Genomic DNA, 22,990 nt, shown 5'->3' with positions numbered 1-22,990 from the left:
AGTGCAAAACTCTGCACTTTGCTGTGTTGAACCTCATTAGGTTCACCCGGGCCCACCTTTCTAGTCTGTTGAGGTCCCTCTGAATGGCATCCCTTCCTTCCACTGTGTCAACAGCACCACTCAGCTTGGTGTCATCAGCAAACTTGCTGAGGGTGCACTTAATGCCATCATCGATCTCATTGATAAACATGTTAAAGAGCACTGGACCCAGGTGAGACTCACCAGTCCGTAGTTCTCCGGTTCTTGTAGTTTATAAGAAGCTCCCCTTCTTATAAATGGGAGTGACATGACTCTGCCTCCAGTCCTAGGACCTCAACGGACAGCCACAACTTTTCAAATATGATGGAGACGGCTCAGCAATCAAATAATAATCGTAATCATTGTCCAGCAACTTCTCAACTACTGAACACTGTTGTGAATGTGCTGTACTCTGCTGTGTCTTGGTTTTTGAAAATCCTGCCTTGTGATCCTCGATGTTAATTTTTTTTCAGTACAGATAAAACGGTTCTGCTTTTCCCTAGTTTTGTTTACTGCATTTTCATCAGTTATGCCAAGTGTTTCTAAATTTTTTATTACTACTTACTTTGCTTGTGTGATATTGATTTTGTGGGTGGGTTTGGTTTTTGGTTGGCCACAGTGCACTTGAGACAAAAGTTACCTCATGATTCTCATACATTGCTTTTCTGCTCTTAATTTCACTTTTCTTGTTTGTTTGAGAAGTTGTGAAGGTGGGAGGACTTTTTTAATTATTATTATTATTTTTTTAAATGTTGGCAGGCCATTTACCCAATGCCCTATAGCACGCATGTGTGAACCCGTGCATTTCCTCATTTCCTACTTAAAGCTGGCATAGGTTGCATAGACCATGTTATGTAGTTGCAGCATCAGCATTACTCAGCTTTTTAGTAAAAAAAAAAAAAAAAAGTTTGTACAATAAATTGCATCTTTTTCCTACTTCTACCACAAATTACTTAATAGTAAAAGCATTATTGAAACACATCAAAGAGATAGCAGTGTACCTCTTCTGTTTTGAAGCTAAGTAGCACTACAAAATTGAGCTTCCCGTCTCTTTTTAATAAAAGCTAGAAATACAAAGCTCCTAAATGGAGAAGTGTAATCAAGCAATCCTGAGCCTTCTCTTCTTTCTAAACAAGAAGACTTTTAAATACTTGTCATGGTTTTTTTTTTTGTCATGAATCTTAATAAATTTTGTACGTTTTATATGCAGAATTTCTTGCAGCTAACTTTCCAAACTATGATTTGAGTGAATATGGAAAAGACTGGAAAACCTGTATCACACATGTCAATGCTATGATCCGCTGTTTGCACTCTGAAACAAAAATAAACCAAGTAAGTTGTCTGAAGGTGATAATTTATTAAGTACTAAGTATGTGTTTCCTTGTAAAATGAATTATTTGACTCATCAAGTGAGTGCTCTAAATGGAAATTCCTTGGGTTCCATCTTTTGCATTATTCAGCATGTCTCTGCTGATTGCAGCAGTAGCTCCATATGGGGAATACTGGAAGCATATTCCTCGCATTGTCTTCCTGCTCCATGTCCAGACTTCAGTCAACAAGAGATGCGTAGACATAGGATACTAAAAGGAAAGTATACTACAAATGTTGCCCAAGAGTAGCGTCAGTTTTAATTGTGAGCTTGAGCACGTAACTGATAATACTGTTTTCGCTGGCTTTCCATGAGGTATATCCAGTCATGCATTTCGATTTTATATTGACTGAAACATCACTCCCAAAACACCCGTCACTCCATTCACTCCTTCTTCTAAAAAGCTTTGTGCAGATCTATGACTATTTTTTTTTTTTTTCCTGTTTCACTTGTGCCTTTGCTGGTTGAGATTCAGGACTAACAGTATTGTATATATGTGGAATCTGACCTATTCTAAATGCAAAACACTGATTAAAAGACTGGTAGGCTTTTTCCTGTACATGTGTTAACCTCATTTAATATCTTTCAGGAGATAGCTAATGGAAAAGAGAAACTGGCTGACAGTCCAGATACATCTCTTTGTGTAGATTTAAACTGCAATGAAGACAGTAAAGGGAGTTCTCAAAATTCTCACAAGATGACCATTTCTACAAGTGACAGTCTGCAAAATTCAGGATGGGATAAGTTCCCAGAATCTTTCCATACACCTTCAGTCAAGAAACTGCAGTCTCTGGAACCCATGGGTAAATGGAAGAATTTGCATCCTGTGAATTTATATGTGTTATCTTTTTAATAGTCAGTAAAAAGCAGAAAATGTTACTGTAAGTGAAATAGTTGAGCAGATATCTTTACTGTACAACACAATTCTCTCTTCAAAGGTGTTCTCTTGGTTTGTATATATATGTATGTATATACGGCATCTTGGGAATGAACAGGAATATGATCTGGCTAACAGAGCATGTTTGCATCTGCACATGTCCATAATACACATCGACTATAAAACTGGAAGTTTCAGTTGTAAGACGTAGTCTGCTTAGTCATTCACTTTTTCAATAATTATTTCACACTTGTCCCTTTTTTATTGGAAATTTGCTTTTTAATTTGGAAAATACTCTCATAGAGTGAGCTATCTTGGAATATCTGTAAAACGATATTGCAATTTCAGAAGAAAAACATATCATTCTGTAAAACCAAAATTTAGGACAATAAAAGTCTTAGGGTAACCTTTAATCTTTTTTTTTTAAACAATATAGGATAATACACATCAGATGGAAAAAAATATCCACGTGTAGCATGTGATACCTGTAGAGGGATTCAAGAAAAAATGAGCTGAGGTTCATTGCCTTTGGAAATAATTTATTTGATTAGATTTGTTGTGGGGCTCTAGCAGATCTGAACCTGCACCCAAGATTCATTAGGTGACTTTGACCCCACAAACTACTGAATTGTATCGCTATAATTTTTAATATTTATACCTGCTTTATATATATACTTATATTTTACATGTGTATATATATATAAATAGCATTAATATTTGTATGTATAATATTAATGTTGCAGTGAAGTCAGTTCAAGTTGCTGCAAAAATATTCACTGTTTCCAGTTTCCACTTAGAGGATCTGAGCACCATTGTAAAAGTGGAAATTTATGTCTGTAATTGAAATAGCATCTTCTTTTCACACGAGAGGAAAACAATTTAGAAAGCAGTCATTAATAATGCAGACTACGTCGCTAGCATTGCTGAGATTTTGTAAGAAGTGCTGTTACACTATTGTAAAACTGGCACATTTTTTCGACTACTTGGACATCTGTCTACAATCTGTTATACTTTAGAATTAGCTGTGATGTTATGGCTTTGCTCTGGTCTTTCCAAGCCAGTACAGTGGTTTCAGGGGAGAATTTTTTTGTTCTAGTTTTAGTATGACACAGCCGCTTTGCAGGACAGTAAATATCGGGTAGGTAAAATACTTCTCTCCCTGTATCCTTTTCAGAACTCCTTGGAAGTGCGTGGCGCAATGTTCAGTTGCCTGTCTCAGTCATTTATGTAGCAAAGGGGAAGTCTCGGCCAGAGCTGTCAGCTCGCTACCTCATTCGTCATCTGTTCACAGAAGATGTTCTGGTGAAAAGCAATGTCTATGGTAATATTGAACGTGGTATGAGTCCGTTGGACTGCAACAGAATTAATGCTCTCAGAGGTAAGAACAAAAATCTCTGTTCAGATAATTGGGGGGATATATTAGTACAAGCAGTGGAAATAGTTGAGAGAAAGTTGATGGATCCATATTCAGGCTCCTCAAGGAAGTCTCCAGAAGACAAACCTGGTTCTTGTGGGGGAATTCTATCTCAATATCTGCTTGAAAGGGCAGCATGCTGGAAGATGGAAGCAGTTCTAGGGGATTCTGATAGATATCAGGGGCAACTTCTTGATATAGGTGCTGGATAGGCCAACCAGAAGTAAAGCACATCAGGTTCTGGTGCTCTGGTTCTGGTGTGAAATTCTGTGGTGGTATTTCTTATAGAGAATATAAAACAGTGAACCTCAAGATCCTGGTGAGAGTTGAAAAGGTTTGAGAGTACACACCTTGTAGCTTAGGAGAGCAGAGTTTGGCTTATTCTGGTGACTTGTAGCTGGGAGCTCATTGGCCATCAGACAGGACAGTGGACTAGAACTCATGTCCATTGAGGCAACTGGACTTACTTGGTCTAAGAGAGAAGGCACCACAGGCATGTACTTGTGGTCTGCCAGTACCTAAAAGTATTTTATTAAGAAGACAGAGCCCAGCTCTCAGCAGCACTCAATTGAATGTGGGAGGATGATTGATCAATGGCTTAAATAGAAATGAGAGATGGAGACTGGACTTGAGAAGAACCTTTTTCTTCCTGAGGGCAGTCAAATAGTGGAGCAGGTTGCTATGTGAATGTGCTTTCTCTGTCCTTTTTCCACTCCTTAGTGTGCAAAGTCCAGAGCAACCTGGTCTGACCACAGAGCTGACCCTGCTTTGGGAAGGAAATTAGAATAGAAGCCTCCCATGATCCCTCATTGCCTAAGAAATTACATATGTTTCTCTGAAAGCAGTGTCTCCTGTTTATTCCCACTACTACTACAGATACAAATAGCATAATAAGACTATTTGATAGAGGTATTACTTTTGGAACAGCCCTCATACTTCATTGTAGCAATATAGACAGTTCTGCTATTTCTTCAGCTTATGTGAATCCATATGATATCTTTAGGAAATTAGCATTATTTATTCTGTTTGCAAATCCTATTCCAGAATCAGAGTGGGTAAGTTGTGGCTGGAGTTGTAGCAGGTGCTTTTTGCGTTCTGCAAGATATTCTTCTCTAGCCCAGCATAGATTCACAGCATGGTTCATGAAGAAGAAAACTTCTTATCAGAAATTAAAAAAAGAAATAAAAGAAAAATCTGATCTTAAAACAAATCATTTTACATGTTGAAAGGCAGAAAAGTGCTGCAGTCTTACCTTATTTACACCTTTGCTACCTAAGTCAAGTATTTGTTTACTGTACTGTAACAAGATAGGTAAGGGAGAAATTCCTGCTGCTTTTCTGTCACTGTTGTTTCTCTAGAGTTGTGTTGTGTTAAGTTGCTGTGTTATAGTTTAGTGACTTTAGGTTGGAAAAGACTCTCATGATCTACCCTTCATCCCCACATTTCTAAAGGATGGAACAAAGTTATCTCTGGTACTATCCACCAGAAACAAGAGGATTCCTGTAAATTCTTTACGTAATTGTCAAAGATGCTATGAAGGAGGGTGTAGTCTTGCCACACGCATTCTGAAATGGAGGCTGAGACTTTTTGCTTTAGGAAAAGAACATCAACACTTCTAAGGGATCAAGCCCATGTAAATGGCTCCTTGTTTTCTTTGCATATTTTGTTTTAATGCTTAGACCTTTTTGTCACTGTCAAGTATCTCAAACAGAGGGGAAAAATGTTTGCTCTTTAATTCTGCTGTTCAATGCTCATACTGGACCTAAGCTGTTCTGTTTTGGATGCGCTTGTTTTGATTGAATTACATCCAACAAGAGAATGTAACTTGCATAAATAATTGATAATTTACTCTGATATGTTTATTTTTAGACTTTCTTCAAGAGAATTACCCATCCTTTGATCTAAGGGAAACTGGATATGATTGGAAGGCATGTGTGGCTGCCATAAACAGTACAATCCGCAGTCTCAGACATGACCACAAAAAGGCTACAGCTGGAATCCTTTAAGGTGTCCTCCAACCTTAGGCATTCTAAGAATATACCTATGATCAAGGCAGCAGAAGTAGGTAGAAGTGTCGAGAGGGAAAAAAGGACCTCCATGAAGGACGATTAATAGTCAGCTAAACTATTCCACTGTGTACGAGGAGGTAAATTAGCTTCATTCTGATTTAGCGCTACAAGAGCAAGAAAAAAATATCCAGAACAAACAGCCCAAGGTTTATGTTTTATCATGATGAAAACTGATGACAGTACTTCTTTGGGGGCATAGTCAGCTGCACAGTGGCATATGTCTAATCAGGTCTGATGTCCACAAGGTGCAAATTCACTGCAACTTTCATCTAGACGTCTAGAGGATTTGGACCCTGGTTCAGATTTAAGAAAGAATAATTTCCATTATCTTCTAGTGCTTGAACCTCTAGTTAACACTGTAAGGACATGTGCTGCATACTGTTCTTATGCAGTCAGAGATGACCAGCATCAGTGGTACTCTTTATCAAGCTCCCAGCCATAGCTTTTAATGTTCAGGACTGTGGCTGCTGGTCCACAGGGCTAGACATATTTGCTTTGCTGTCCAGTTACGCTGCTGTTCTGAAGGCTTTTTGTCCTGTTGTTGTAAACTTAAATTGTGAAAGATGTGCAGTGATTATTCCTGCCCTTGCTTGCTCTTCGGCAGAGCACTGAGATTTATTAGTGAACTGAAAAAATAAGATCTCATTTTGAAAATTATTAGGATATGGGAACCTGAAAAATACATATATAGAAATAAATGGCTTCATATATATTAAATTTCATATGTGGTAGTTTAACATAAGCTGGCTGCCAGGTAATCTCCAAGCTGCTCTTTCACTCCCCATACTTAACAGGACTGGGAGAGAAAATAAAATGAATAGTCAAAATACAGACGGGGAGATCACTCAACAGTAACCATCATAAACAAAGGAGACTTGATTTGGTGAAGATTCCTTATTTATTGGTGATTCAAAACAAGAGTAGAAAAGTGAGAAATCAAGACAAAACCAAAACCATATTTCTCCTCCACTCTTATCCCTTTTTCCTAGGTTTAACTTTAGTCTTGATTCTCCCACCTCTCCTTGAATGGCGCAGAGAAATGGGGGCTGTGATCAGTCCCTAACACTTTGTCTCTTCCTTTCCTTAGTGGTCACTCTCTGCTCCTGCTCCAGTTTAGGGTCCCTTGCATAGGTATGCTGTGCTTCATGGATGCTCCAGAGTGGGTCCCCTGTAGGCTGTAGCCTCCATCAGGCCATATCCAGCTGCTCCACCATGGGCCTCTCCAGGGATTACAGGGAATTTACGCTCCACACCTGGAGCACCTGCCATCCTCCTGCACTGACCTTGGTGTCTGCAGGGCTGCTTCTCACATTTTCTAACTCCTTTCTCATGGCAGCAACACAAGATTCTTCACTCTTTCTTAAATATGTTATCACAGACTTAGCACTGGCCAGTGATGGGTCCCTTTTGGAGATGATTGGAACTGGCCATGTGTGACATGGTCATCTCCTTCTGTCTTTTCACAAAAGCCACACCTGCAGCCACTCCGCTACCAAAACTTTGTCTCAGAAATCCTATACAATGCCTCTTGCTTTCCTTTCCAGTACTGGCTAATTGGTACATGTGTTTGCCTTTCCAGTTGTATTATCTCTGAGCTTAACCTCAAGCATCCAGCTTTTTCATAGAAAATAGCTCCTCAGAAAGCTGACACAAGGAACCAGATTCACTTCTAATGGTTGGAGCAACTTTGGCTTAAGCTGCATATGTGACAGAACAAGATTTAGCTAAATCCATCCCCTTTGAGCCAAAGGTTCCATGGTTTGGTGTTGTGCTTTTTTGTTTCTTTCTGTTTTTAGCTATAGGATAAAATTAGCGAAGATACTGGTACATGCTTTGACTTCTATTCGTAACAAAAGGGCAGTTTATTATACACAGCATATAATCAGTTTTCTTATTGTAAGTTAGAATACGCAATGGCCTTATCAAATAGGAAATTACTAAGTTTCCCTAACAAGCTCCTTGCTGACATCTTCTGTAGGATTTAAGAAATAGGCTAAATTGGTATATATGTATTTTTTCAAATAGAGATAACGTACTGGTGTTGGTTGGTGACACAAGAACATTTGTTCTTCTGGGTTACTTCTGACATTCACCTGTTACTGTTCTATACAATGTTATTTGCAAATGCAAAGAACTTTATATTGTGTGTAGATCTTATTAGTTCCAAACCCGAGGGGAAAAAAAAAAGCTAAAAATGCTTATATTTTTTCAGCACATATATGAAACCTTTTCACTGTCACAAATAGACTGGAAAAGTAGAATGATGTATTTATTGAATGACCAGACTGACACTGAAAACTGTTGGTGTGGTGCATACCTCTAGCTTCCATATTGAAAAGAAAATTGAATAAAAGTAGAAATAGTTTTCTTGGTTCTGTTAGAAATGTATCACTTTTTGCTAACATTTATAAAATAAAATATTTTGCACTTAGGAGAAGTACTTTATGAATAAAACTAGCATGTAGCTCCTTGCCTAAATATTTGTGTGCTGAGTATTTCTTGCGTCGTGGACCTGCGGTTCAGGTGCAGTTGCATCTGGCAAGATTCTTGTGATCTGCTTTTGAGAACCGAGCTTTGAGGAGATCTGGCTGAGGTGAGGTGACTACAAAATTTAGACTGCCTTCACTGATTTAGTAAACCAAAGAAAGGCATTTGGGACTTATCTGTCAGTTACAGCTTTGTTGAAGTTATCTGAAAAAGATTTCCACAAAAGAATAGGAGTTGGATAAAACTGTTAAGAAATTCCTTTAAATTGGTGCATTTTTAGTAGAGTAGGCCTTATTCACACAGTGGCATCAGTTTCTGTTTTGCTCCCTTTTCAAAGTCTAAAACAGAGCAGGAGGGTAATCTGTTCACTTGAAACACCAATAATTCATCTTCTGTCCTTTTTTGTTTGCTTTGAAAACAAAGATCTTTCCAGTAGGTATGGCAGTGACTGATAGCCTCTCTGTCCCAGGTCATCCTCTGTTCTTGGGTGTCAATGCAGGTATGAGGCAAGGTGTGGAGTTGGGTCTGGAATCTAACCAACAGCAGCAACGGTGCTGTGAAATGGGTCTGAAGCCCATGCAGGAGATGGGGCCAGGCACAGCTAGAGAGTATGACCAGTGGGTGAGGGAAGCCTGTGGGACAAGGCAGGGTCAGGAACAGGGACAGGGCAGATGTATATTCACAGGGAACAGTAAAGCCTCATGTTGCCCCCAGAGCATATACAGAAACACTCTCCTAAACGTGTTCACTTCAGCAGCCACAGCTTGTCCCTTAGAACAGCATAATAGAACCATTTTTCAAGAAGAAAGTTTTCAAGAACTGCATAACTGCGGCACTACGTGTACTACAGGGACCATATCTCCCTCTACAGTTTGTAGGGAGCTGGATTGGGTAGGACTCTCCACTGGTAAATCCTTGAGTATTGACCAACCAGGTGGCTTCTGCCAAATGTTTCTCCCAATGCTAAAATGTTCCAACGCCCATTGTTTTCAACATGGTTTTTACAACCCATCGCATCATTCAATTTTACCAGAAGCTGTTGCATGATAGGGGATGTGATACATCCATTCAATGCCATGATCTTTGACCCAAGTGTTTTCAAGAGAATTTTTGAAATGATCTAACGCAATTCTTTCTGGAGTGCCATGTCAACATAGGACTTGTTTTTGAGGTCAAATACAGTGTTTTGGGTGATAGCATGGAGTACAGAATATGTTTCAAGGCACCCCAGTTGTTGCCTCCACCATGATAAGTACGCAATGCTTATCATCATTGCAAGGTGATATAATCAACTTGCCATGCCTCCTCATATTTATATTTTTATTATTGCCCTTCCCCCCAGAGAGGTTTCATCCTCTTGGCTTGTTTAATTGTGGCACAAATTTCACAATCCAGTAGATTGTTTTGATCATCCTGATCTTTATCAGGTGATTCTGATACCACCACCAGTTCATCGCTATTAATCAGCTGAAACAGTTCTTCCAGTTCACAGTCCGTTTTATCTAGTCTTTCTGTTACTTTTGAGATGGTTGAAATGTAAGTGTGAGATGGAGGTAACTTTGTTCAAAGTTCTGAGGCATAATGATCAGTTCAAATGCTAGGGGTCTTTGTTTCTCCTCATATCTTTCAAACATTGCTGCTAGTGAACCAGTGTACTTTTCTGGTGCTGTTCTTGTGAGTTTCCACCATACACTTGACATACTTCTAACACTCTCAGGATCCCAGTCTTGATGTAGATTGTTAGGAACATTCATGGGGTCATATAACATCTACACCACGGCTATTTCCCCCAAATACTGAATAATCTTTTCAATAGTAGTCCATTTTTTTCATCTCAGGCTCCAGATAATCTTTTCCTTTACAGCTAACACTTGTTCCCAGAAGGTGGTTAACTCCATCCAGACATCTACTAATGCCTCTGTCAACAGCTGAGTCTTTAGCAATGCTTCCTAGTTGGCGAGCTTCGTTACCATCTAGAAACCGGCTATTGGCGCCAGCATCCCAGCACCGAAGTAACGAGGTGACAAAGCGCCCATCCAAGCACCATGCAGACTCCTTTCCTGAAGCTTGGATTTCAGTAATTTTCAGAGGTTGATGAGTAGTGGTAACAGTGACCTCCTCCTCGCTCTCCCCTCTTTGTCTTTTAGATTTTTCTGCTGCCTTTCTCAATAATGGTGGTTTCGTGGAGAGCCTCTCACCTGGGTCTTCCTCTATGTCCTCCACTGCTTCTTCTTCTTTCTGTTCTAGCCGCAATGACACTCATTTCCATTTCTGTCCTTCCACAAGTGCAACTGACAGAGATGCTGGTGCCACCTGTGTTTGATCAGGTTGTGCAGTTTTGGTGCTCTTTCTTTCTAGCTCAACTCAGACACTTCCCTTTTGGCTTGGGTCTCAGCTTAGAAACACTCTCTCTCCAAAACAGTGTCATATAAAGCTTGGTAAGCCGAAACCAAGTCCCAAACAATTTGTGCCTTCTAAGATCTACCTAAGCTGCAACATCCCAGGTTTAAATACTTGCTTAGATTCTTGAGGCTCCACTGGTGTTCAAGAGTGAAATTCCATGACACCAGGGGACCCTATTCTACTTGCCACTAGGCACCTTCTGGCTCTGGGAATGGGGAAGACTTTCTCCAGATTCTATAAATAAAAGAACTAATACCGATGCCCATGATATTCTGAGAAGCACAATCAAGGCAACCATCACTGTTTGGATATGCCATGAATTTGCAGAGGGCCCAGACAGTTCAGGCATCACACGTTCTGTTGAATTATTAACATCCAAGTACCACCTAAGCATACTCCATAAATGCCTGAATATACCTTCACCTCTATAGCACATAATTGCTGCTTGGATAGAAAAAAAAAAAAAAAAGAAAAGAAAAAAGAAAAAAAAAAGAAAAAAAAAAAAGAAAGGCAAGTTCTCAGGAAGGTGGTCTGATAAACAATTTTACAGATAATCTTAGATGACCTTCTAAAAACAGAGTATACCATCTCTGCCTCTGTGCTGATTGACACAGTGCCAAAAACAAAAAAACCTTTGCAGTGTCCAGAGTTGGTGAAACACCCAGGGAGACCTACTACAACAAATCTTTCTATTCCCTCCATGAAGGTTACAGCCCTCTAACAAAGAGCTATGTCTCTCTAATTAATCTCTCTGTCATTAGCATTTGGTTAAAAGCTTCAGTTCAGTTTCCTGGGCGTCGCACCAAAAAATGTCAACATGAGATCTAATGACAGGAAGGCAACGGGACCACACTAGTCCACACCCCGAGGGGTGAGAAAGGGAGAAGGGAAATAACCAGCAGGAACAAGCTGAGGGACAAAAAAAAACAACAACAACAACACCTCAGTTTACCAACTATAGTAGCGAAATACAAGTTAATTGAAATTGAAGCTAATAAATCAAATAAATGAGAGGGGGGGGAAGAGTTTCTAATACCTTATGCTGATACAACAGCCAGAGAGCAAGCAGAGATCCCGTAACCTCACAGCTCTTTTATCTTTTTTTTCCTCCCCCTGAAAGACAGAAATAATAAAACAAAATCTTCTGTGAGTGTCACGTCTTTTGGCAGTTGTAGTTCATTCTTCTCTTCCGAAAACAGAGCTGCTGCATTAACTAATTAATAATTCCATGATGCTATGAATGTGGAATACTGATGCAAAAATTGTAAAACCATGACAACTGAAAAGCAGCAGTGATGAAGTCTGATGTTCTAATGAAGAATCAATTGCATAAGAAACTGGATGTACCACACTGATATGATTCAAGATGGAGCTTGTAGATACTTATCTTCTCCCTTGCTCTCAATGTGTCATGGTTTTATAGTTTTTGTGTCAGTGTTCCACATTCATAGCATTATGCCATGGTGGGAGTTGAAGAATTAATGTGGCAGCTCCATTTTCGGAAGAAAATAAACTATAGCTTCTAGGGGCCAGGAAAAGAGCCAGCATTACTGAAGACTTCATTTTTGTTATTTTCCGTCTTCTGTGGGGAGGGAAAAGGTGAAAGAGCAGGGAAGTCATGGGAGATCTCCTTTTGGCTCCTTGGCAGTCAATACAGCATCAGAGAATTGGTATTGAAACTCTCATTTAATATTTCTATTAGCTTCAATCCCAATTAACTTGTATTTTACTGCTATAATTAGTAAACCAAGGTTTTTTTTTTCATTCTCGGAATGTTGCCACTGGGTTTTTTTTCCTCCTTTCTTTCCCTGCCCATCTTTCCTGGGTGTAGGACCCATGAGATGGTCCTGACCTGTCACCCTCCTGTCACTGTGAGATTTATACCTCACCGCTGACAAAATGTCAAAGAGAGAAATGCTTTTAAGTCCTACTAAGATTAAAAAGAAACAAAAGAAGCGTTGACTAATCCTTCAGGTTCTCTCAGAATGCTTACGAGGAAATAAGGCAGTCTATAAACAGTTCTCTTATACATATGTAAATCTTACACGTTTTCTCACAGAAAAGCTATTAGCTGCATGAGAGAGATCACTCCAAAAATAATGCCTCCTATTTATTTCCATGGAAACTACAAGAGATACAAAAACCACAACAACACTATTTGATTGAGCAAATTCTCAGCTACAAAACAATATTTTTCAACATAGTCACTACCATCACATGCATTTTCACCAGCAATGAACAAGAGCCAGCATACCACGCTCGTAACAATCTGCACCTGCAGAGGTGACCACTGCTGCTGTCACCACAGCCGAAATGCACCACTCATCGCCTGACTGTGCTCACATCCACAGGTTGGTATCCAGCAATGTTTAACAAGTCTTGATGAATTAAACGCCATTTTTCAGCACTGAGGAATTCTGTTACACACTGTGCTTTATAGAATCATAGAATCATAGAATGGCCTGGTTCAAAAAGGACCACAATGATCATCTAGTTTCAACCCCCCTGCTGTGTGCAGGGTTGCCAACCACCAGACCAGGCTGCCCAGAGCCACATCCAGCCTGGCCTTGAATGCCTCCAGGGATGGGGCATCCACAACCTCCTTGGGCAACCTGTTCCAGTGCGTCACCACCCTCTGAGTGAAAAACTTCCTCCTAATAGCTAACCTAAACCTCCCCTGTCTTAAAAAAAACACTCCCTCTTGTCCTATCAACCCTCATAAACAGCTGTCCCCCCTCCTGTTTATATACTGGAAGGCTGCAATCTCCTGGAGCTTTCTCTTCTCCAAGCTAAACAAGCCCAGTTCCCTCAACCTTTCCTCGTAGGAGAGGTGCTCCAGCCCTCTGATCAACTTAGTACCCTCCACTGGATCCACTCCAAAAGCTCCACATCCTTCTTGTGCTGGGGGCCCCAGGTCTGGACGCAGTATTCCAGATGAAGCCTCACAAGAGCTGAGTAGAGTGGGACAATCACCTCCCTCTCCCTGCTGGCCACCCCTTTTTTAATGCAGCCCAGAACACAGTTGGCCTTCTGGGATGCAAGCACACACTGCTGACTCATGTCCAGCTTCTTGTCCACCAGGACCCCCCAAGTCCTTCTCCACCCATGAAGACTGAGGCAGTGACAGAAATAGGGAGAGGAGACCCTGTAAATGTGGGGAAGGAACAGCTGAGGTTTAAACATTTCAAATAACCAAGCAGTTGAAAGTGATGGTTAGTTTTTGTGTTTGTTATCGTTTAAGTGACTGTGCATGCATTCATAATGGAATGCATATTTCAAAGGGAAAAAGCCACTGATATTCTTTGCTTCTTCTCTTTTCCAGGAAGTGAAGGCTTATTGGTCCTGGCCGAACAAGTGGAATCACAAAAGAGCCATTCTGCAAGTACACAGAGAGGAAATGGCCACGTCCCTGAAAAAATGGATTTTGTGTCTTTGTGTAATAAAAGAAAGTGACTTGCCCCTACTCCAGTGGGACAGAACGTGGTATGTGTAGCCAGACAGCAGCCCCTTCAGTGTTACTGGAAACATCATTTGTCCTTCCATTTTTTGTGTTTGATTATGATATTATGATTATTTGATTATGATATTGATATGATATTTGATTATGATATTATGATATTTGATTACGAGATAAAGCTGTACTTTGTATAAAAGCTTGTCTACACAAGAAAGCAACTTCTGATTTTTCATGTAGATGCTCATATTTTGCAGTAAAAATTTATTTGTAGAGTTTAAGATAATAGAGTTGGAACTTCATGGTGAATAGGGATTGACTCTAATGGACAGCTCTGATCAAAGACCAATTAGGTATATTTTTATCTTGAGGCAGATCTGAAACTTTGTTTGTGTCAACATGCAAAAGTTAATTGCTTAAATTTTAGAGGTTGGAGCATATAATGTTTAAACAGTGGACTTCCTTCCTATAAAGTTTAGGGGAGAGGAGACACAAAAACCATTGTGTATAATGAATTACAGAATCACCAAAGTTGGAAAAGACCTACAAGATCATCCAGTCCAACCATCCACGCATCACCAATAGCTCTCACTAAACCATGTCCTTCATCACAACATCCAGACATTCCTTGAGCACCTCCAGGGTCGGTGACTCCAGCACCTCACTGGGCAGCCAATTCCAGGTTTTGTTGGTGGATCTTTTGGCTTAGATTTTGGTGTGGTTTTGTTGATCTATTTGGACAAGGGGTTGACACACAAACCGTCACGTGTAATGGATGGGAGCTGCTTCTATCCAGTAAAAGAGAAACATCAGCATTGTCCAGGTGGTGGCACTATTGATCCCCATCTAAAAGGAGTTTTCGTGCAATGCCTTTCAAACATGAAACACTTCTTTGAGTTTGCGAAGTTCTACATTTCTACAGTATCTGTGTGCAGAGTTAAAAAGAGGGAAATAAATGTCTGGATTTTTTTCCCCATAGGTTTATTCAAATCGGTATAAAAATCAGCGTGGAGTCTCATGATTACATGAGCCTGGATAAATAGTGTATCACTAACTGTATAACTATGTAACAGTAGCTGTACAACAGTAGATGAGAAAATTCTGACTTTGCCTAACCAATTAAAAATACATACATGTTATTATTAATAGGCGAGAGGTTGATTTTAAAGAAAAATACAATATTCTTAAACTAAAAATGAGCTGAGTATTCATATGACTTAACTATAGGCATGTGAATAAGATGTCTTTGTTAAATCTGACTGCCTCAGGCCCTTTTGTAGCTGTGGAGAGAATATAGCCGCAATTGGATCTCTGTTGTTTTTTACATTTCAAGTTATTTCTGTCATTTCCCAGACAAGAACCAGTGAAGGAGAATATGAAGACAGCGAGAACGTAATTTATGAGTATGAACCAGATTATGAATGCGTAAGTTAACTTATATATTATATTCCCTGTCATGCACCAGCTTCTGGTAAAATCAAGTGATACAGTGGACTGTTAAAAAAGGGGTTGTGGAACATTTAAGCATTGGGATAGACATCTGGGAGAAGCCAGCTGGTTGGTTAACACTCACGCATCTATCAATCGAGATGGTCCTGCCCAAACCAGCTCCCTGCATACTGCAGAGGGAGATTAAGTCCCTGTAGTACACATAAGGAACACATTGGGAAAAGCGGTTTTGGTTTTCCCAGCCTTGGGCTGGGGCAAACCTCTCCATGGAAATGTTTTTGCTCAGGGATCTTGGTCCACTTGGTGGGTGATGCAGAAAAATGAGGATGTTCAATATGTACCACAAGGGAATTTGAAGTTGTGGGAGTGCAGTCAGTAATTTCATGTGTGTACATCTTTATTTATGTTGTCTGTTTCTTTGTATATATTAAGCATGATGTAGTGATGTGGAATAAGGAATGGAATGTCATGTTTTTATGATTTTTTTGCATCAGTATTCCACATTCATAGCATCATGCCACGGTGGGAGTTGAAGAGTTAATGTGGCAGCTCTGTTTTCTGAAGAGAAGAATGAACTACAGCTCCCAGGAAAAGACATGACACTCCCAGAAGACTTCATTTTGTTATTTTCTGTCTTTCAGGGGGAGGGAAAAGATAAAAGAGTGGAGGGGTCATGGGATCGCTCTCTTTTCTACTCCCCGGCTGTCAATACAGCAGCAGGTCAGCATAAGACCTGGTACCAGAAAACTCTCTCTCTCTCTTTCTCTCTCATTTATTTGATTTATTAGCTTCAATCTCAACTGAGTTATATTTCACTACTATCATTAGTAAACTAAGTTTTTTTTTTCTGATCATTGCCACTGTTTTTCTTTCATCTAGGCCTATCTTCCCCCATCCCCAACCCTTTCCTGGGTTTGGGCCCATGGATCTGCTACCTTCGTGTCACGGATACAGATTAGATCTAGACTGTTTAGATCTAACTGTGACACCTGGAAACACAGATGAGGGAGCTTTAATACATGTCATTCTGCTGCAGAATTAATGATGGACTTTGCTTAAGTTTACCTGTCTGAGAATTTAGAACTTTACAACAATGCACAGGTTGCTCCATAATTAATGCCTCCTATTTATTTCCATTTATGGAAACTACAACAGCTACAAAGAGCACAATAACACTGTGATAAAGCAAATTTTGTCGAACTGCCCCTCTGCTGCTATGTGTCACATGGCAGCAAACTGTAATGGAATACTGAAGGGAAGGTTTAACTTCTACTGTCATATCACCAACATCTACCTCTGGCATCCTGGGCGAACATAATAAAATAGGAAGTATTGCTTTCAGAGACATCATACTTTTAAAAAGTTTGTACCTAGTTGCTTAAGTAAGTCAACATAAATTTTTATCATCTAAGGAAAACATGTTAACCAAAGGTTCACCTTTTATTCTGTGATAATTAAAAACGTGGATACAATTTATTTCATTGCCAGGTTCGGAAAGGTCTGTCTGAGTTGATTTATCAGTACGCCAGTTATGCATGCTCCCACACTCATCCTCTTCCTAGAATCACATAATGGTTGAAGTTGGAAGCGACCTCTGGAGGTCATCTGGTCCATCCTTCCTGCTCAAGTAGGACCACCCAGATAAAACTGACTGGAAAACATTAGTACACTATGGGGATGGGGACTCCAGAACCTCTCTGGATATCCTAGTGCTAGTGCTCTGTCATCTGTCCAGTAAATAAATATTTCCTGATTTCAAAATGAACCTCTTGCAATTCCAGTTTGTACCCACTTCCTCTTGTCCTTGCTCTGGGCACCAATGAAAAAGAGCCTGTCTCAACTCTCTTCGCAGTCATCCTTCAAATATTTATATGCACTGATAAAATCATCCTGAGCTTCTTCTTCTTCAGACAAAAGAATACAAGCTCTCTTGACCTCTCCTCACTGGAGAAATGTTCCAGTTCCTTAACCATTTTCATGGTCCAGTACTCCACGTGTGGCCTCAGCCACTCTTACTAATGCAGCCCAAGATACCCTTCACCTTCTCTGCAACACAGCCATGCTTTTGCTTCTACTTCATGTCCACCTGGACCTCCTAGTGTTTATCCACAAAGCTGCTTTCCGGCTATGTGGTTTTCAACTTGTACTGTACCGGTGCCTGTAGTTGTTCCTCCCCAGTTACAGGATTTTGCACTTCTCCTTGTTGAACTTGATGTTAATGTCGGGATATTTTTGCAGTCTTACCAGGTCCCTCTGGGTGGCAGCATGACCCTTTGGTGTATCAGCCATTCCTCCAAAGTTATTGTAGATACATTTCGCTCCATCATCCACATTGTTAATGAGGATGTTAAGCAGGATGGACCTGCTATTGATGTTTGGGAGTACACCAAAACTTACTGGTCTCCAATTAGACTTTGAACCACAGATCACTACTTCTAGGCCTGTTTGTTTAGCTGATTTTCAATCTGCCCATCCAACAACAATTTGTTTCAAACAAACTTATGAGGAACAGTGTCAAAGGCCTTACAAAAGACCAAGCAGCCAATAATCTCCCCTCAACCATTAGGCTGGTCATTTCATTGCAGAAGTTTATCTAGTTGTCCAAGCATGGTGAAACCATGGTGATGCGTCCTGGTTATTTTCTTGTCCTTTGTGTGCCTGGAAATGGTTTCCAGAATTAGCTGCTCCTTTCCCAGGGACTGATGTATGGCTGATTGGCCTGTAGTTCCCTGGGTCCTTCTTCCTGCCCTTCCTGAACATAGGAGTGATATTTATTTTCCTCCAGTCATTTGGCACTTCTCCTGGTTGCCATGATTGATCAAAGATTGTGTTTCCATCTTTTCCCTTCCCCATGTAACAATTTCCTCTGTCTCATTTGGCAGCGGACTCACATTTTTCCTAGTCTTCCTTTTGTCACATGTGCACATCTAGAAGCTCTTCTCGCTGTCTTTGACATTCTTGTTCAGATTCAAATCCACTTAGGAATTTAACTTTACAGACAGTATTGTTCTAAATGTATTTCCCATTGATGTAGAAATCAATATTTCAGTGACTGCCTACAAGCCTTTACCTGTGGAAACTTATTAAGATTTTAAGTAGTATAACACTGGAAAAATGCTGGTGAGACATTGGAAGAGGTTGCACAGTGAGATTGTGAATGCCACCTCCCTGGAAACATTCTAGGCCAGGCTGGATGGGGTTTTGAGTAACCTCATCCCTGCCTATAGCGGGGGGGTGGAACTACATGATTTTAAATGTCCTTCCAACACAAACCATTCTATGATTCTATGATAACACCTGGCTTACTTTTGTGGTTGTCAGTAGTTTTTGGGCTTATCACAACAAGAAAGACATGGAGACCCTGAAGCTTGTCTAAAGAAGGGCTATGAAGTTGGTGAAGGACCTGGAGTATAAGTCTTATTATAGGGAATGACTAAGGAAACTGGGACTGTTTAGACTGCAGAAGAAGAGGCTCAAGGGAGACCTTATAGCTATCTACATCTGCCTGAAAGGAGGTTGTGGCGAAGTGGTGGTCAGCCTCTTCTCCCAGGAACAAGTGGTAGGACAAGAGGGAATGGCCTCAGGTCGTACCAGTGGGAGTTCAGGTTGGACATTAGGAAAAATTTCTTCTCTGAAAGAGTGGTGGGGTATTGGAACAGGCTGCCCAAGAGAGCGATGGAGTCACCATCTATGGAGGTGTTCAAGAAAGATGTAGATATGGCATTGAGGGACATCGTTAGTGAGCATGGTGATGGTGGGTTGACAGCCAGACTAGATGATTGCAGATCCACCAACCTTAATGATTCCATGGAATGTTAGATAAAATAAAACATGACAGAAGCAGGAAGAACAACCTGTAAGTGCCAACCATGTTAGTATAGCTGGAGTGGGCTTCTCTGAGAATTCTTTTTACTGTGATGTTTACCATTGCTATTTACATTTTGTGCGCAAATTGCTCTTTAATTTACTTACAGAGGGTATTTATCATCTGCTAATCTTGCCCCATTACAGGGAGAGAATTTTGCCTTTAACGGAACTCTCTTGATTTCTTCAGATATAAAATTGGGTTCTTGAGAAGAATCCTGTTTTCACCTCTGCTTTTGTTATCAGGCCATGTACGATTCCATTCAGAAACTGGATAAAAAACTTGACCTGCTTCATCAAAAGGTCTCAGAAATGCAGCATACTTGTGCTAGGCCACTGTTACTCAAACCTGTGAGTATTACAGAACTGAGAAACTCAGATTTACCTTTAATTCTCTCATTTCTTCTGATGCTTATTCAAAAAAATATCCTCTTCTGTCACTAAGAAGAAAATTAGTAGCAAACTAGTAGGTGTGGATTCCATTTCAATTAATTTGACTTAGATTTCTTATTCTATGTCATTAATAATCTTCTGTGTTGTTACTGAGCATGGTCACAGAACCGCCAGTGTCCTTCAAACTCAGGATAACGCCACAGGTGCTTTAAAATTCTGTTTGTATTGTAAAGAACAGGAAGGAATTCTCTAGATTGTCTTATACTTGTGTATATTGATGTTACTGCTTTACCAAATAGTACCAATAGTACTGCCTTGTTGGTTTCTGGAATTAGAGGAGAGTTTATGCCTCACAGAATCCAGACAGGCTGGTTCTATTAGCAAATTGATTTTTGGTCTCAAGTGTGTTGTCATCTCCATTACATAATACAGAAGTATATTTTTGTAATAAAATGCCTTTCTTCAAAATTTTGTAGAAGACACGCTGCTGAGTGCATTATCCACTTTGTTCTTACATGGTTAATCCTCTGGTAACTTAAGAGACAGAATATTAGTACTTGTGACTAAGTACACATACTCTTTAAAGGGAAAAGCAGGTAATTTTTGAAGAAGGTTATGAATTCTCTAGTGACCTTTCTTTTGTTGACAATATTGCAAAGCTTTTAGTGTGACAGAGTGATTCTGGTGTCAAAAAATATCAAGAGATCAGTAAGGTTATTTGGATTAAGGGTGAGTAAAAGTGATGACAGTCTTGTGCGTGTTTGTAATTAATAAGATATTATGTTTTATTTGGGAATGTTTTTATTGTTGTTGTTGTTCTGCTGACTCAAAGCTTGCACTGTCCAATCATCCAAAAATATTCATAGAACATCCTACGTCAGAACAATTGCACCCCATGACCTCTACTTTCTTACCTTACCCGGCAATCAAGTGGGACAGCTGCCATCTTACCATTCAAATTAATTGTGAATTGCATAGCCTTTTTAATTTAATATTTATTTTTTTAAATAAAGAAAACTTCTGTCACTATATCGTATAGGGAAGAAATGGGTAGGTGCAAGCTGCCATGCAGCTTTTGTGGTAAATGTTCTATATTTTTATTAAATTAATTTAAATGGTTGGAGAAATGGACAAACTTTCCCAAAAGTTTCTTTAGGTGATAGATTTTTAAAGGTCTGACCGCAGAATATGACAAGACCTCTGATTTAACAATAAAAAATCACATCATCTATATTTGTTAACTCCTGTTCATTGACTTATTTTGAACTAGAATCTATGTTTTAGGATGCTTGTTTTTCATAATGAAATGATTCCAGGTAACAGAAAGCTCAACCCATCTCTGTCCTTTTCCGTTGCTGTAGAGTGTGCTATTGCAGATAAATCTGGATTTTGAATGCCTTCAGCTAGCAAATAAATAATGAAGAGATAGCATGGACAGATTAATTGTTTTTCTTCTTCCTTTACTAAAAAGGAAGCTAACATAACAGTGCGTATTTCATAAAAATTCATTGATCAGAGTCAAGAGCTGTCGAATTTTTAGTTTTATTTTGCCCATTATTTTTATTTCCACTAAAAATGAGCCTTCACAAAGGTGCCTTTCTCACTATATATTTGGCTTTTCAGAACGCAATTGTGCCAACACCCCAGGTATAAAAACTTGAAAAACTTTCAAACTGACCAGATGAGTGATCGGTGTCTAAACTAAAAATGAAAATAAAAGAAATATGAATAGCATTGACATCATGGCAAAGATGAATTATTTTAGTGAAGATACTGGACTACTGTGACCAGTTCTGGGCTCCCCCAGCACATCATGTATGTGGACATGCTAGGAACTAAGTCCGACACTGTGCCATAAAAATGATGAAGGGAGCAGACACCTCTCCTAGGAGGAGAGGCTGAGAGAGCTGGGAATGTTTACCCTGGACAAGAGAAGACATGGAGGGAATCTCATCTATGTGTATAAATTCCTGAAGGCAGGATGCAAAGGTGATGAGCCAGGCTCTTTTCATGGTGCACAGTGACAGGACAAGAGGCAATGAGCATAAATCAAAATACCAGAGGGATTCTTTACTGCACTGATGAGCGCTGAATTAGGCTGCCTAGAGAGGCTGTAGGGTCTCCTCCTTGGAGATCTTCAAAAGATGTCTGGACGTGGTCCTGGACCACTCTGAATGTCCCTGTTTGAGCACGTGTTGGACCAGAAGGACAAGAAAGACTAAACCAAAGTATGTAGTGAGATACTTAGTTTGTGTCTTGTTCCCTGAGGAAGCTTTATTGTGTAGCATTATAGAAGCAAGTACACAAGGATGGTGTTCACTGGATCCTAATAAAATGACTGCAATTAGAGTTATGATACCTTTCAAAATGCACAGATTTATGTTCTACTTGGAACTTAGAGTTTTTCACATAGAATGTGTCCTTTTCTCTAGGATAATCACAGAATCAAAATCACGCAATCACAGAATGGCCCAGGTTTGAAAGGACTCAAGGATCATGAATCTCCAACCCCCTTGCCACAGGCAGGGTTGCCAACCTCTCCTAGACCAGGCTGCCCAGGGCCCCATCCAGCTGGCCTTGAACACCTCCAGGGACAGTGCATCCACAACCTCTCCGGGCAGCCTATTCCAGCATCTCACCACTCTCTCTGTAAAGAACTTCCCCCTGACATCCAACCTAACCTTCCTAACCTTCCTTCAACTTAAAACCATTTCCCCTTGTCCTGCTGTTGTCTACTTTTTCAAAGAGTTGATTCCCCTCCTGTCTGTAGGCTCCCTTGAGGTACCGAGTGGCTGCAATGAGGTTACCCCACAGCCTTCTTTTCTCCAGGCTGAACAAGCCCAGCTCCCTCATCCTGTCTTTGTAGGGGAGGTGCTCCAGCACCTGATCATCTTCATGGCTCTCCTCTGGACCCTCTCCAACAGCTCCCTGTCTTTCTTGTACAGGGGGCTCCAGACCTGGACACAGTACTCCAGATGGGACCTCACAAGAGCAGAGTAGAGAAGGACAATCACCTCCCTGTCCCTGCTGGCCACCCTCTTCTGATGGAGCCCAAGATACCATTTGCTTTCTGAGCTGCAAGAGCACACTGCTGGCTCATATTAAGTTTTTCATCCACCAGGATCCCCAGGTCCTTCTCTGCAGGGCTGCTCTCAAGGACCGCTCCTTCCAGTCTGTATGGATGCCTGGGATT

At 40.2% G+C, this 22,990-nt stretch overlaps 2 protein-coding genes across 3 annotated transcripts in view; both read left to right on the top strand.

Annotated features, from left to right (window-relative positions):
• Window positions 1-931: 931 nt before the first annotated feature.
• Window positions 932-7,909, top strand: BEND2 (BEN domain containing 2). The gene is made up of 4 exons (XM_010725505.3): window positions 932-1,350; window positions 1,977-2,190; window positions 3,439-3,642; window positions 5,548-7,909. The coding sequence occupies exons 1-4, from the start codon at window positions 1,312-1,314 to the stop codon at window positions 5,682-5,684; spliced, it is 594 nt and encodes a 197-aa protein (XP_010723807.1). The 5' UTR covers window positions 932-1,311; the 3' UTR covers window positions 5,685-7,909.
• A 6,035-nt stretch (window positions 7,910-13,944) lies between these two features.
• The window catches only part of LOC104914942 (sex comb on midleg-like protein 1), a 16,422-nt gene continuing 7,376 nt past the window's right edge, over window positions 13,945-22,990 (top strand). Inside the window, exons 1-2 of one of the 2 annotated variants that reach the window (XM_031557209.1) lie at window positions 13,945-14,120; window positions 15,445-15,516. The gene's annotated coding sequence lies outside the window, so the exon portion shown is untranslated. The remainder of the gene's footprint in view (window positions 14,121-15,444; window positions 15,517-22,990) is intronic. The other variant, XM_019621739.2, reaches the window with a different exon arrangement.

Source organism: Meleagris gallopavo, chromosome 1, assembly GCF_000146605.3.
Source record: "Meleagris gallopavo isolate NT-WF06-2002-E0010 breed Aviagen turkey brand Nicholas breeding stock chromosome 1, Turkey_5.1, whole genome shotgun sequence".
Lineage (NCBI taxonomy): Eukaryota > Metazoa > Chordata > Aves > Galliformes > Phasianidae > Meleagris > Meleagris gallopavo.
The sequence above is the reverse complement of the archived record's forward strand: the minus strand, read 5'-3'. Positions and strand labels throughout refer to the sequence as shown.

Coding starts and splice junctions, on each gene's coding strand:
- BEND2 (XM_010725505.3), top strand. CDS start 1,312: ATGATCCGCTGTTTGCACTCTGAAACAAAAATAAACCAA. Junction 1,351..1,976: donor CTGAAACAAAAATAAACCAA/GTAAGTTGTCTG, acceptor AATATCTTTCAG/GAGATAGCTAATGGAAAAGA. Junction 3,643..5,547: donor CAGAATTAATGCTCTCAGAG/GTAAGAACAAAA, acceptor GTTTATTTTTAG/ACTTTCTTCAAGAGAATTAC.